Below are 16176 nucleotides of genomic sequence, written 5' to 3'. Positions count from 1 at the left end.
GACCTCAGTTTCCCGGATGGGAAAGGGACAGGTCCCAGGAATATATCCAACCAGGTATAGTCTTCTGCCATAACTTAGACATCACTCCAGGGTCAAAAGTGTGTGAGTTCTCCAGTACTGCCTGTCGGAATTAACTTAACGCAGACTTCTGAGCTGCATCATATGCAGGGCACCTGCCCCAGCAGGACACGGTGGACCCAGGGCTGGTCCTCATCATCCAGAGAGGCCTGTGAGCTTGCTGACATTGCACAGGAAAAAAGCCTCAACTAGCAGCGGACTGCAAGAAAACAGCAACAAGAACCATTTATATACTCGTTTCAAGGCCACTTGGTCCTTCTTTAAAAACGCTTTTCAGCTCCCATGATGTAGCAGTTTTCAGCCTGAGTTGTTGCAGACTTCTTTCCTACTCAATTTTTTTTTTTTTAGTTAAAAAATTCCTTTAATGTTTGTTTGTTTTTGAGAGAGAGAGGGACAGAGCACAGGTGGGAGAGGGGCAGAGAGAGAGGGAGACACAGAATGTGAATCAGGTTCCAGGCTCCAAGCTGTCAGCACAGAGCCCGATGTGGGGCTCGAACTCATGAACCATGAGATCATGACCTGAGCCACCCAGGTGCCCCTTCCTAGTCAATTTTTAATGATAAATATGTGTAGCTATTTGGGTTCTTTGCTGTAACATTTCTAAATATGGTTTCTTTATATGTGTTTAGGCTAATGCCCAAACTCTAACTTCTGAATGCATTAACTCATTACTTTTTAACACTTTTTCTTAAAATCTGAGACCCGGTTAATGATAAATGTTAAGAAAAGACATACGACCATGTGTGATTGTATTCACGTCTTAAATCAGAAAGAATGTGTTGGGGGTACACCTGGGTGGCCCAGCTGGTTAAGCATCTGACTTCGGCTTAGGTCATGATCTTACGGTTCATGAGTGCGAGCCCTCCATCAGGCTTTGCGCTGATAGCATAAAGCCTGCTTCGGATTCTCTGTCTCCCTCTCTCTCTGCCTCTCCCCTGATAGCACTCTCTCTCTCTCAAAAATAAACATTAAAAAAAGAACAAAAAAGAATGTGTTGGGCTTGGAGATGGAAATTGTGGCTTCCAGTTCTGACTCTTACCCTTTACCAGCTGTGTGACCTTGGGCACAGTCTGCCTGTCTGAGCCCAGCTCCTATTGTGAGGATCAAATGGGATGATTAATGGGAAGGCATCTTTGTGCCAAAGTTCAATAGCGATGTAAGGGTTATCAAGTTTAAGGCTGTCTTCATTTGTGGAATGGACCTAATGATAGAGCCCACTTCGCAGAGTTGTGTGACGATTGACGGAGCATGTGACTGTACAGAGCCTCACGTAATATCGACAGCTCTCTGTCGTCTTTACCTTTCTCACCGTGAAACCCCACAGGCGTCAGTGCTCAAAGCACATGGATTTTATCTCTACATCTCTGTTTATGAGCAGAATATCTGCATGTTCCTTATATGACTCCGCATGAGCCGGATTCTTCCGCTCATGTTACCCACCAGCGAATGTTGAGATTCATTGTTGAGATTCAATGAGATTCATCATTGGCTTCATTGTTACCCGCCAGCGAATGTTGAGATTTAGCGAAGTCTGGATTTTTGCCTTAACATCCATATGTAAAGGTGCCCATTCTTCGCTTGGGCCCATTGCCCCTGGGCTTCCTTAGGGAGCCAGCTGTTGGCCAAATTTGACCACACAGCACTCGGTGGGGATGGAGCTGGTTGGACTTCCAGGTGATAGTACGGCCCATCCACCTTGCCCCTCGCTCAGCACTGTATACTTCATACATGTTACTCTATGGAGGAGAATAGGTCGAAATAAAAAACGATTTACTTCACTAAAACTGCCTTAAGGCCGAGTTCTAACGAAGTCTCGTTGGTATGTTTATAGTTTATATGTTGTGAAATTTCCTCCCGGCGCTACGGTCCTGGGCGCCCTCCCCTTTCCTTTGCTCCATTTTCCCACTTTTCAAATGGTTTTAGACCATCAGACTGCTGGTCTAGGGAAATGGAGATTGACTGCGGTGGCTATTAAGCCAGGATGCTCTCCTCCCATGGCGTCAAACTACGTGAGCATGGTCTAATCGCCTTGTTTTCTCTTCTCCCCCCGACAGTATCCCTTTGTTCTGGGGTTGCTGACGGCTGTGGTGTTTTCCACCTTGGTGTGTCTCAGCAGAGTCTACACTGGGATGCACACGGTCCTGGTAAGTCCCTGTGGGCAGGTCTTGGGGTGACTGTCCAAATAACACCGCGGCCAGCGTGTCGGTGTGTTTTTTACGCCGCATACTTCTACAGCTATTTGCATACGTGCTTGTACTTCCCATCAGGCCAGTGAGGTAAGTAATTATGATGTTGTGACTCTTGCGTAATAATAATAATGAATCACTAAGATAATATCCAGGGAGGGGCGCCTGGATGGCTCAGTCGATTAAGCATCGACTTTGGGTCAGGTCACGATCTCTCGGTTTGTGAGTTCGAGCCCCGTGTCAAACTCTGTGCTGGCAGCTCGGAGCCTGGAGCCTGCTTCGGATTCTGTGTCTCCCTCTCTCTCTGCACCTCCCCGACTCTTCATTCTGTCTCTCCCTCTCAAAACTAAAAACATTAAAAAAAATTTTTTTTAACAGAAAAATTAAAAAAGAAAGATAATATCGAGGAGGCTGAGCTGGGCTAGGCTCTCCTCACTTGAAAGAGTGGCTAGAATGACAACAGAGACTCAGCTCATTTCTTTTCATGCTGGTTTACCTGTGGTGCAGGAGCAACGCCCAGGGTCAAGGATGGGAGCGTGTGGATATGGCTTCCCACTTAGGTCCTTACAGAGACGGGCCTGGATTGTAAGGATCTCAGCTGCCCTCTCCAGGGAAAGGGTCCCGTCGGGTCAAAAGAGCCCAGAAGTATAGGCCTTGCTTCCTTTCCAGACTGCTCTGGGCTGGCGGTTGTGGTGACACAGAGAGACGCGTCTGCATTTAAAGGTTCGCCTACCCTTTTACCGAATTGCGTATGCTTCTAGGGCTGCGGCGGTTCACGCGGTTACAATGACCTCAGAGCTCTGTTTCCGGGTGTGCCGGCCAGCTGCCTTGGAGTTCCAGAGCACGAGGCTGGCCATGGCTAACCACAGGGCACTATTTATCATCGTAATTGGCACAAGAAAGATTTCTCTAGAACGGAATGGGCCCTTGCTAATTGTGTTACTCTCCGTGTGACGCTCAAAAATTGTGTTAGCAGAAAATGGCTCTGAGGGAAAGGCCACCCTCCTGCCTGTCCTCCTGGTGTCTGGTGTTGGCCATCGCAAGAAGGGTGGCGGGGAGTGGGGGTGGGGGGTAGGGGGGCAGAAGCAGCAGAGGTGAACAGATGGATTGAGAGAGCTTGTGAGAATGAGCAGAGGCAGAGGCTGGGAGGACGTAAACCCAGAGAAAGGGGGCTTATGGCCGCACGGGATGCGGTGAGAGACCCTCGTGCTTTCCTCTTAAAGCACAGGCTAACTCAGAAAAGCAAGGAAGAGCCGAAAGCCACTGGAGTCAGGGCTGGGCCTCGGGGGAGGCAGGCCAGGTGCCACATGGAGGGAGCGCCAGACAAGTCCGTGACCAAGATAAATGATTTTAATGGAACACTTAGGAAAAAAGCAAAATGAATGCAAAAAATGTCCATGATAAACAAAATATCCATATTTTTCTTTTAAAGTTTATTTATTTATTTTGAGAGAGAGGGAGACGCAGAATCGGAAGCAGGCTCCAGGCTCCACGAGCCATCAGCACAGAGCCCGATGCAGGGCTCGAACCCACGAACCGTGAGATCATGATCTGAGCCGAAGTCGGATGCTTAACCGACTGAGCCACCCAGGCGCCCCCAGGATATCCATATTTTAAATAAAGGCCAGCTCTGACCCTGAATTTGCACGACCCGGCAGCTTCCGCCCCATCCTCATTCCGGCCCGACCAGACCTTGAAGACGCTAGAGGAGCAGTTAGGGGACCGGGCGCTTCATCTCCCTCCCGAGACTCGTCCTTGCGGTCCCCGTCCCATCACACACACAGCGTATCTGGCCTCTGAGCCGACAGGGGATGGGAGAGGGGAGCATTCTCAATTCTCCACACCGCTGCTTCGCATTAGGAGGAGGGTCCCTCCAAGTACGGCCGTGGACTTCAATGTGGAACCAGCCAGCGCTCTCGCGGGTGTTTGGCATTCCTTTCATCTGGGGCTACTTTTTAATTTCCGCAGGCTTTCATAAAAAGGGATCGCGAGAATTCAGGTTGAAATGCAAACCAGCATCAGCACGAGAATGTGGAGCCGCAGACATGAGTAAAGGGCACAGAAAACCCACCTCAAGAAAGACACAGCTTGGTGCCTGTCTTTGCTTTTTAAAGTGGGTTATGGGGATGGGGCAGCAGCTATTTGCAGGGAAGACTGTTTAAGCCTCTCATTCAGCTGCAAGGAACGGGCCCAGCTGCTCTCTTTGGGGCATCCGTCCCAGAAGAAACTGGACCAAAGCTGTAGAAACTTCTTCCCCACCCTCACCCCCACCCCGTGGTGCCATCGCCAACCCCCCCGCCCCGGGGTTTCTCCCACATGTGGAATTTTATTTCATAAAGATCTTAGAGCCGGACGCAGGCCCAGGCCAGGGTGTGACGGTACGTAATTCCTAGTAGCAGGAGGGAACAGTTCCTTTTAATAGGATCGAGTTAAATTACGGATTGGCAAGTCTTTGTCACTCAGCAGCAGCTGAATAGTTTACTGCAGGTGCCGGGCTGGGAGCCAGATCTGCGAGATACACACGGAAACAAACCCTACCTCACCCTCCCGAGTCTCTGCGTGTTGATGGTGACAGATGTGCGAGCTGCTGACGCCTTGGTGTGACAAGTACTGTACTTCGCGTGGAGCAGCTGGGCCGGGCCTCCCTCCTGGACCCCTTGCAGCCACCGGGGACTGCCTCGCACTAATGGTTCTCAGTGACTGCATAGTCACATCCCGGGGAAAGCTTTTTTAAAATCTCCCCCAGGGGGTATTTGGACACCCACATGCATAGCAGCGGCGTTATCCACAATACCTAAAGAATGGAGACAACACACACACACACACACACACACACACACATCCCTAAGCATTGGTATTTTTTCAAAGCTCCTCAGTTGATTTTAATGTGCAGCCAGGGTTGAGAGCCATTGATTAGACTAACTGTCCTGCAGAACTGGCTGTGAGCACGGAAGGAGCTGGAAGGTGGAAGGCAGGTGGAGAGAGAGCCTGTACCAGCACCCGCCACGTCCACGTTGTGAACTGCTCTCATCACCCACGACTGGGACGTGCCCAGCTCGTAAGTCAGGCACGTAGCTGATGGCTTGGTGCAAATGGCTGTCCGCGCACGAAGAGGAAGCAATTCAAGCAGCGCGGAAATGTACTTATCTCGCCCCTGAAGAAACCACTGTGTGTCAGGGGGTGAGTGGTTTGCTCTCTGATGTCAAGGCTTCGGGGACAGGCTCCGGCTGACTCCTGGGCAGGCCTGAGTGAACCTACGCGTGGTGTCACCATCCTGCCAAACCAGCTCTGGTCCCACTTCAGAGATGGGTGTCTCATCTGCCAAGATGTCTCAGTGAGAAAGTCGGGCACCGCCCTGGCTCCTGCCTTCCCACGCTCTTCAGGTGGTCACCGAGCTGAATTAATTCTGACTCACACCACTGCTAGAATCTTATTTCCGTATCTGATTATGCAGTCCCGTGCACGGGGAAGTGTCTCCATCTCCTGCTGGATGGGGATAATGCCACAGGTGGCCGCAGCTGTAAGCTGCCGCCATCTGTGAGCTCCGGGGGAATCGACTTCGGAGAGAAGTCAGTACTGTTCGTGGCAAAACACGGGGGTAGAACACGGTGGCCTTGATGACATCCTTGAGCTGCTGATGTACCACCGCTGGGGCCACACTACCTCTCGGCTTGGTCAAGGTAAAAAGTTCATCATTGCTCAAGCTGATTTTTATTGAAGTCTTACATTTCCCATAGAGAAAGGTGTCCTAACCAATGATTTACAGAAACGTGTGTGTGTGTGTGTGTGTGTGTGTGTGTGTGTGTGTGTGTGTGTGAGATTTCACGTTCTCTTGGTTTGAAGAGTAAACCAATTGTAGCCAGCTGCAGAGGGAAATAAAGGAAGAGAGGGCAGAATGCGTTGGAAAGACCGAGACAGCTCTTAGAACTCAGCTCATGGAACTCAGGGTTGAGCAGCTAAGCCTCCAGAAGGATAGAACCAGGGCGTCTGAGAGCGCCTTCCTCTCCCACTAGAGTGCCACTGTTCAAAGAACCCCACAACCTCTCTCTCACGTCAGAAATCTTAATTTCCAGAGATGAAAGCTTGATTGCCCTGGGTGCTACCCTTGGGCCAGTGAGCCTCAGTGAGGGGAATGGGACCCAGAGTAGAAACAAGACCCCAGAAGCCACCCCTGTGGGCTAACAAAGGCAGTGCCCTGAAAACAGGGGCCAGAAAGTTCTCACTCCTGAGAATGCCCAAACCCAAGTGGTTACCATCCCCGCGAGTCAGGACTCCTTGAGGGCAAAGAATAGACACTAACTCAAACTCACTTAAGCTTAAAGGAAAAGTTGTTGTTGTTTCCTTTTAAGTTTATTTATTTTGGGAGAGAGAGAGAGGGAGAGAGTGTGAGCAGGGAAGGGGAAGAGAGGGAGAAGGAGAGAGAGAATCCCAAGCAGGCTCCATTGCCCGTGCAGAGCCTGATGCAGGGCTCGATCTCACGACTGTGAGATCATGGCCTGAACCAAAACCGAGAGTCAGACAATTAACCACCTGAGCCACCCAGGCATCCTTGTAAATGTATTGGCTTTTATAACCACACGGTAGGAAGGGTAGAGGTACAGGTAGCCCTTGGGAGGATGGGACCTGAGGTCTAGATCTTTGTCGGAAGTCTCCCGATGCTTTCCTTAGCTTCTCTGCACATCTCTTCACATGGTGGGGTCATATTCTTGGGCTGTCTTCTCTCTGAGGCTAGACCCAAGGAGCTCTGGGCTTAAATTCTTTGTTTTATCCCTGAAAGGATTGCAGTGGGGAGAATTTCCGGAAAGCGTCTAATGGCCTGGCCCGGACAATGAGCCCATTGCTGCGTTAAATGTTGTTGGAGGGTGCCAGGGATGGTGGTTGGTCCAGCTGGGTGGGGAGCCGGCTTGGGTGAGCAGGGGCTGTGATAGGCAGTGATGGTCAGGGTTAGGATTAGGGTTGGCCTGTAGGAGAGGCACTTCTCCAAAATGAAATGGATCTGTCCTTAGAAGAGGTACCCAGGGGTACCCTTTCTACATTGACATCATTGCATCTTCCTGCGCTTTCAAGGACTCAAAACTGGACATTATACTCGTTTAATGTGGGGAAAGGAGGATGAGAGGAAATCAAGAAGGTCGGTCATACTCCGTTTTCGATGCCTGAAATGAATCAACTTGTACAGAATTGATCTTAAGTCTTTCGACTGATAAGGCGATCATCCCCAATATGTTACCGGTAAAATTAGCCACAAGTTTTGCTGTTGTTGTGAGATTCGTGAATGGTTGTTCCGTTACTTTGAACTTGAATGAGCTGAAATGCTCTTCTATTTTATTGTCCCTGAATTGTTTGATGTGTGGATAATTATATAGATATTGGGTTTTATTTGCTTACTTCATTTGTTTCGTTCCTCTAAGTATTGCTTTAGTTTTGGTTGCAGTTGGAGAAGGTTGAAAAGGCTTCTCAAATATTAAATTATCTGCAGCGCATACAAAACTGTATCCTGGCTTTGGACTAGAGCATTTTTGGTGGGTTTTTTTTTTTTTTTCTTCAAGTTCTTTGAAACTACTTTAAAAAAAAAAAAACAAAAAACGTACTTCAAACTGCCTTTCTTAATATGGAAAAGAAAGCTAATTATAATATAAATTATACCCAACCAAGCCTTACTTTCTGTTGTAGGATAAGTTCGTTACTGAGATAAAAAGGGAATTTGGTTGTGTTTTGGAGCACTACGTTATTATGCATATTGTTGTTTTCTTTACCTTGAAGAGACGTGCTTTTACCCTTTTATGAAAATAGAGAATTGTTTCTGCTTTCAAAAGTAATAAGCACTCATGGTAAAGCATTCATCCTCTCTTGTTTTTAAAGTTGTTGTGGGTTTTGTAAAGACTAAATCGTTACTAGTTAACCACTATAGAAGTACACAGAGCCATTTGTTAGGGTGATAGAACAGGAAACTGAAGACATTGTTATGTTTTTGTATTAATCAAACTAAAATTAGGGCATTTCCAGTAAGAACTGCTTGTGGTAGGTATTCCTAGCCATCAGCACAGGCAAATTAATTTTTTATTTCCTTTCTCCACCCTGTCCAAAAAGCCACAGTTGGGGCCCGGTTTTCCATCTGTTCTGCAAGTGTGAGTTGAGGGGGCCCACAGGAGTGCTCTGGATCCAGGAGGGGAGCCAGACTGAGCTTCGAACGCAGCCCGCAGAAGCCAGGCAAAGGCAGAAGTTGGTCAAAGCACTAGCATCACCCAGAGGCCAGCGGTCCCTGCAGGGCAGGACCCCCAAATTTAAAGGACTGAAGCAGACACAGACTGGTACTGGGCCAGTTCGCCTCCGACCAGAAGCCGCTTGTAGCCTTCCTGCGGCGGTAGAAATCGGTTGGCCTACGAAACTGTTCTAGTCTGGTGTGTGGTCAGACCTGAGGGAATGTGACCATTAAGTGGCAATTAGCCTGCCTGGGGAGGAAGGCCAGGGAACTATTTGAGGCTAATGGCCGAGCAGCCGAGCCCAAGTGGACGAGGCCAGCAGCTACAGAGATGGTCCCTCTCGGTGGTGTCAGATGAGCAAGGTGGCCAGAGGGAAGCAGGTAGCCTACCTCAGTGAGAACGTCCCCAGAGTGCCCTTATGTCTCAGACTGTGGGAGAGGGAACTCGGGTAAATGTTCAAAGTCCAGATTGTATTGACAGCACATTCACTTTTGCTTACGTGAATAAAAACAGCCACGTCCAGGGACAGAGCACGGCTTTGACATCCAGCACTACTGGGTTGCATCTGTGTTTTAGGTGAGTTCCAGTTACTAGTAACATAAGAATAAGAGATTGGATTGAACCTTCCATGGAAGCCCAGTGTCCGGAGGTTTCTTTCTTTCATTAGGTTCTTGCTTTTTGGATTATACAGCGTGTTACGGTTTCACTGAAGGGTGATGTTTTTCTATAAGCTTATAATTGTACGCCTCTCTTAACAGAAAATGCACTGGCTTCAAAATCTGTCCGATCAACTTTTGGAAAAGGAATCAGACCTTCCCATGTATTTACATATTTTTAAAAGAGATTCTTTGGCCCCTTGGGAAAAAAAAAAAATATATATATATATATATATGCAAACTTCGACCATGATGCTCACTGCAGCTGTGAAAATATTCCACAAAATATTGGCATTCCAGAAAATATTGGCATGAACTTGCACCTTATCCCCCTTGCAACTTTGTAAATTGTAACTAGTTTGTCCTAGGGCGGAGAGGTGGAGTGATTTGCTGTGATTCTCAACTAACCACTGAAACCCGAGAATGGAGCCATTTCTGAATCAAATTCAATCATAAGGAGCATTCGGTTTAGTTCAGTAAACTATAAGTTATTCACCTTCTCCAGAAGGCAGATGTACCCTCTTAGAAAAGAAGAATCCTACACATTTAACATCAGTACCCCCAGGCCCGCTACACTGCACCTCCCTCAAGGTACCCACACCCCAGTTCTCTGACCCCATCCCTTAGCGGAACACCCTATAAATGGAATTCTATGTTATGTATGCTTCTGCCTTGGGCTTCTTTTACTCACCATTTTCTTTGTGGTATTCACCCATGTTGTCATATAGATCTTTAGTCCGTTCATGTTTACTGACGTAGAGTATTAGAATGTATGCCCATATCACACTCTATCCCTCCTATGAAGGATGGATATTTTGGGTCGTTTCCAGTTGGAGGTTATTGTAAATGATGCTACTCTGAACTCCCTTTTACGTGGCTTTTACAGCAAATATGTACATTTTAACATTGGGTACGAATGCACAAGTAAAATTCCTAGGTCATAAGGAGCGTTCAGCTTTAGGATATGCTGTTGTGTCTCCTGAAGAATTATACCAATTTCCACCCCCTACTGGTGGTATATGAGATTTCCAGTTCTCTGCATCTCTGCCCACCCGCCTGATGTCGACCATTTTCATTGTAGTTATGCCCGTGAGTATCTAACAGTAGTCCATTGTGCTTTTATTTTGATTTCTCTGATGAATAATCACATTCAGTACCTTTTCATATGTTTGTTGGCCATTTATATATCCTCTTTAGTGGAGTGCCTGTTTTTCTTTTGACCTTTGTTGTCGTTGTTGTTGTTGTTGTTTTTACTGGGTTGCTTGTCTCTATTGGTGACTAACTGGTCAGATATCTGTACAGTATGGCAAATTTCTTTTCCCATCTGATGGCTTGCCTTTTTACTCTATTGGAATCTTTAGGGAAAGAGAGGTTCTTAATTTTAACCTAGTCCAATTATCACACTTATGTTTGTAATTTTCTGTGTCCTGCTTAAGATATTTTTGCCTACCGTAAGGTCATGCAGATACTCTCTTATGTTTGAGAAGATTTAGTATTTGGCTTTTCTAATTTAGATCTACAGTCTGCTTGGAATTGATTTGATTCATCTTTGTTCTGTAGGGATACCAAATATGCTCAGCACTGTTTATAGGGATTATCGTTTTTCCATTCACTGAAGCATCAGCTTGGTCATAAATCAAGTCACTGTGATACTCTCTATGTATATACTCTCCACTCTCTTGCCTATTTGTCTTGATGCTAATACCACCCCCTTATTTATTTTAGCTTTGTAATAAGTCTTCAAGTCAGGTGGTAAAAGTCCTCCAGTGTTCAAGTATTTTAACTCCCCTATTTTTGATCCTCTATTAGCTTGTTAGAAAGTCTTTATGGGGCGCCTGGGTGGCTCAGTCGGTTAAAGGTCCGACTTCATCTCAGGTCATGATTTCCCCGTGTTAGGTTGTGTGCTGACAGCTCAGAGCCTGGAACCTGCTTCAGATTCTGTGTCTCCCTCTGTCTCTGCCCCTCCCCTGCTCGTTCTCCCCCCCTCCCATCTCTCTCTCTTTCTCTCAAAAATAAATAAATATTTTTTTAAAAAGTTTAAAAAAAAAAAAGAGTCATGGGACGCCTGGGTGGCTCAGTCGGTTAAACGTCCGACTTCAGCTTAGGTGGTGATTTCGTGGTTCGTGAGTTCGAGCCCTACTTCAGGCTCTGTGCTGACAGCTCGGAGCCTGGAGCCCTCTTCAGATTCTGTGTCTTTCTCTCTCTCTGCCCCATCCCCTACTCATGTTCTTTCTTTTTCTCAAAATAAACATTAAAGAAAAACTGTTTAATAAAAAAAAAGCCTTTACAGATCATTTAGTGTTTACCCAAGAGACTATAACATGCAGCCTTGATTTGTGAGTCAAATGCAAATTAGTACTTTTACCATTCCCTGGGAATAGTGAGTCATTAAATGAAATTCAATTCTACATATATTTAAAGCCCACAAGAACTTATTTTTATTGTTTTATAATTAACATACATTTAGGCTTATCCACATGTTTATCCTTTCCGTTCTTCATTCCTTCCTGCAGTTCTATTCTTCCATCTGGCATCTCAATTCTTTCTGCCTAAATTAGTCTATTCAGTGTTTCTTTTAGCATGGTTATGCTGGCAATGAATTCTCTTGGTTTGGGGTTTTGTTTTCTTTTTTTTTTTTTGGCGGTGGGAGGTGGAGGGTGGGGAGAATGGCTTTATTTCACTTTTGGTTTTGGAGGATATTTTTGCTAGGTATAGAATTCTTTGTGTCCTTTCCTTCAGTATCCCTGACCTGGATTTTTGCCATTTCTACCTGCCCACAGTGTGTACTAAGTCAGTGTCACCAGCTTGATCAGATAACAGTGAGTTTCCAGATTTCATATTTGTCAAGCCAGGATGACTATTTTTTAAGATGTGGATAATCCATTGGTATAGGCTTTTGGAAGGCATTTTGCAGAATATATGGCTGTCTAAAGTGCACATTCTTAGTATTCTGGGCTTCTATCCCAATTTTAGTTTACTCTAAAGCATATAATTGCACACGTGTAAAAGTGAAAATAGTGATAATAATAGAAAACATTTATAAAGCTCTTATGATCTTTCTAAGTGCTAAGCACCATTCTAAGTGCTTTGCATATATTAACTATCTCATAGCAACCCTCCGAGGGGGGGGGGGGGGGTGCTATTGTTTTCCCAGGCTTACAGAGGAAGCATACAGAGGTCAAATAACCTGACCAAGGCCCTGTAGTTGATAAGAGTTGGACTGAGATTGAAAACCAGGCAGTCCAACTTCAAAATCATGCTTTTATTTATTTTTTTTTAATTTTTTTTTCAACGTTTTTTTTTAATTTATTTTTGGGACAGAGAGAGACAGAGCATGAATGGGGGAGGGGCAGAGAGAGAGGGAGACACAGAATCGGAAACAGGCTCCAGGCTCTGAGCCATCAGCCCAGAGCCCGACGCGGGGCTCGAACCCACAGACCGCGAGATCGTGACCTGGCTGAAGCCGGACGCTTAACTGACTGCGCCACCCAGGCGCCCCCAAAATCGTGCTTTTAATTACCACTGTCCTAACCCTCCAGGATGTTTATTAATGCATTTAATAGCACACGACAAGAACACGCTAAATGTTCATCAATCAGATCTGGTTAAGTATTGTATTTCCATAGAGTGGAATGTTCTATAGCCATTAAAGTAATGCAGTTCTGTAATCATGAAAAGATCTGGATGGCATATCGTCGATGAAAAATGCAGGTTACAGAACAGCTTATAGTCTATGGTGCCATTAGTTATGAAATTGTGCGTGTCAGGGGGTGGTTATGGATAGAGTCCTCTGCAATGCATTTTTAATAACGAGCCTGACTTGTTTTTGAGAAAAACAATAAAGCTATTTCTGTTTAATGGACAGAGACTGTATCTTACTCTTCCTCTATCCTCATATATTGCTTGGTATGTAATAGTCAGTTGAAAATAAAAGCACATGATGGCTGCTGAATCATGATGGATGAATTACTAAATATTTGAGCTCTATTATTATTTACATGAGGATTGAGGATTTCCTAGAAGGAAGATTTTAGACTTTATTGTCATGAATGTTAACTCTTCTTTGGGAATTTGCATGTCTTAGTGTTTCTTTCTTGCACTGTCTGGGCCCCCCCCGGTTTTTTTTTAAAGAAAAAACACTTAATTTTGGCAATAAAACCAATACATGAGTTTCAAAGGGCTTACTTCCTGCGTCCTTTTATTGTTTGGGCCTCAATTAAATTGGCAAACCGTTGACTAGAAAAATTCCCCTTAGTTGCTATAATCCTACCTCCCAAATCTGACTGAAAAAGGGAACTGAGTTCTCAACAGAATTCATATCCATCCATCCCTTCTCTGTGGTGCTGTTTCAGAAGATGAAACTCACCTCGAAGAGTTTAGAGCTGTGCTGGCTCTGGTTGCCCTTAGAGAAGAATAGCATTTATTTCACTGGCCGCAAAGGGCAAAGGGACTGTTTATCCATTGAAGCCGTCAAACTGCCTGAGAACTAGTCTTATTAACAAAGTATGTCCTTCTGGGACATGAACATGAACAGGGCCACAGCAGACAGATGCACAGGAGTAAAGGGGCTGCCTTGAATCCTATGCTCTGAAAGTCAACATAAGGTCCAGAATTTAATTTTAATCTCAAAATGCTATTGAGGTCTGTGTTTATGCATGTCCGTGGGAATGTTCCTTAAAACATGCTCAATTCAGAAAGGAAGTGAATACTTCATGTATCCTATTTCTTTTTTTTTTTTTTTAACGTTTATTCATTTTTGAGAGATAGAGTGCAAGCTGGAGAGGGGCAAAGAGAGAGGGAGACACAGAATCCGAAGCAGGCTCCAGGCTCTGAGCTGTTAGCACAGAGCCCGATGCACGACTTGAACCCGTGAACTGTGGGATCATGACCTGAGTTGAAGTCAGATGTTTAACCGACAGAGCCACCTGGGTGCCCCTCATGTATCATATTCATATATGCACACAAGGCTTCCTGTAAGTGCTGCAATTTACTTGATTCTTCAAAAAAAAAAAAAAACCCGAAGCCTCCACAAAATTATTTCATACGCATTGATTGATGGCACAATTTGGTTTCCACGCCATACCTCTGAGCTCTCGCCACGCTTGTGCAAAGGATCATCCGTGTACCACAATCTTATGCCTCATTTTATCTTGGATCTCACTTCTCCATTTAATAAAGCTACATAGTTTCACCTTCTCACTTGGCATACACTTAGTGGAAAGGAAGTGATAATCCTGTAACTGAGATTGTCCAGCCTCATCAAGGACACCACATGACTGTATTTGACATCACTAGGACGGTCTGCAAAGCAAGACCGATATTTTTCAAGTCTCTCGTAATCTCCAGTTCCTACTGGGATGCAAGGGCCACAGACCGTGCCCTCCAGAAGTTCTGTTTTGCACAGGGAGCCAGGACTCAAGGGTTCAGGCCAACATTTCCTAAGGTCAGTGACAAAGGACTGGCACAGATTTCCTTTTCCTCTAAATGTGAGCACTAGGTCAACAAAGAATCTTCAGATCTTTCCCTTGTATCTGGTTCTACACACAAGAGTTTCTACATCAGACTATCACCTTAGGACTTTCAAAAGCTGTAGTCTCACCTTTGTGTGGTACTCCTATGATTCCGAAATCGTACTCTTCTGCATATTTCAAAAAAGCACTCCAGAAGCTCTGACCTGCTACGTTCACCATGAAAAGCCCATGCTGGCCTCAGGGATTTTTAGCAGGGTGAGATGGTATTGGGCATTCATATTGTAGTCCCCTGACCAGCAGCCTCAGCATCACCTGGGAGCTTGTTAGAAATGCAGACTCTCGGGGTGCCTGGGTGGCTCAGTTAGGCACCTGACTCTTGATTTTGACCCAGGTCATGATCTCATGGTTCATGAGTTCGAGCCCCGCATCAGGCTCGCTGCTGTCAGCACAGAGCCCGCTCTGGATCCTCTGTCCCCCTCTCTCTGCCCCTCCTCTCTCCCTGCCCCTCCCCCTGCTTGTTCATTCTCTCTCTCTCAAATAAAGAAAGAAAGAGAAAAAGAAAGCAAAAGATAGAAAGAAAAGGAAAGAAAGGAAGGAAGGAAGGAAAGAAAGAAATGCAGACTCTCCAGCCCCACCTGGACCCACTGAATCAGAACTTGACTTTTAGGAAGCTTCCCAGCAGGTTCTAATGCAAGATACCATTTGAAAAGCACCGAAACACCCTACACACAATATCCCAGCAAATATGGGGACAACGCCAGTTAAATTTCGACCTGCATGGGCCTGTTCAATTCTATTGCATTGAACATGACTTTCTTCTGTTCTCTTCTTGCTCGGAGGCCCCTCTGCCCACCCAGATGGGAGAAAAATCGCTTAAATGTTTGACAGTGCCTTTTGTGTCTTGAAGCAGATGGTCCTTCCCTATAGTTTCATTCTTACAAGCTGCTTAGCAGTTGTCAAAGATGATGTTATAACCTGTCTCGAAGCTTGTTTGATCTAATGTCATAATCCTGTTGACCCGCCTAGCCTTGTGATTCATCATAGTTAGAGCTGTTCATATTAATGCGAATTATGGGTGGGGAAATTCTCTCTGTTTCACGAAGGTCTCCTGTTTGGACTTGTTCGATTCTGTGAAGCCAAGACAAGCAGATGATTATTTCCTAACTCATGCTGTATATGGACTAAAGTTTAGACACTTATACCTAAATATATTTCTAGTTAATATTGATATTGTAAAAAGCATGCAGTAGTATCTTATAGCGTCATCACATTAAGAAACATTAACACGTTGGGGCGCCTGGGTGGCTCGGTGGGTTAAGAGTCTGACTTTGGCTCAGGTCATGATCTCACGTGAGATCTCACGTGAGATCCGTGAGTTCGAGCGCCGCGTTGGGCTCTGTGCTGACCGCCCAGAGCCTGGAGCCTGTTTCAGGTTCTGTGTCTCCCTCTCTCTCTGCCCCTCCCCTGTTCATGCTCTGTCTCTCTCTGTCTCAAAAATAAATAAACGTTAAAAAAAAAATTAAAAAAAAAATTAACACCTGCCCTGTTCGCTTGTTTAGTGAAGCAGTGAATATACAACGTA

General features: G+C 45.6%; 1 protein-coding gene across 3 annotated transcripts in view; it reads left to right on the top strand.

The window, feature by feature from the left end:
- Positions 1 to 16176, top strand: part of SGPP2 (sphingosine-1-phosphate phosphatase 2) — a 111133-nt gene that overhangs the window by 84463 nt on the left and 10494 nt on the right. For all 3 annotated transcript variants that reach the window (XM_040450888.1, XM_040450890.1, XM_040450889.1), the window contains exon 4: positions 2133 to 2222. In XM_040450888.1, the coding sequence (XP_040306822.1) occupies positions 2133 to 2222 (90 nt within the window). The remainder of the gene's footprint in view (positions 1 to 2132; positions 2223 to 16176) is intronic.

Source organism: Herpailurus yagouaroundi, unplaced genomic scaffold (assembly GCF_014898765.1).
Source record: "Herpailurus yagouaroundi ecotype Mexico unplaced genomic scaffold, PumYag 202, whole genome shotgun sequence".
Lineage (NCBI taxonomy): Eukaryota > Metazoa > Chordata > Mammalia > Carnivora > Felidae > Herpailurus > Herpailurus yagouaroundi.
Note: the sequence above shows the minus strand (reverse complement) of the source record. Positions and strands in the feature narration are given on the sequence as shown.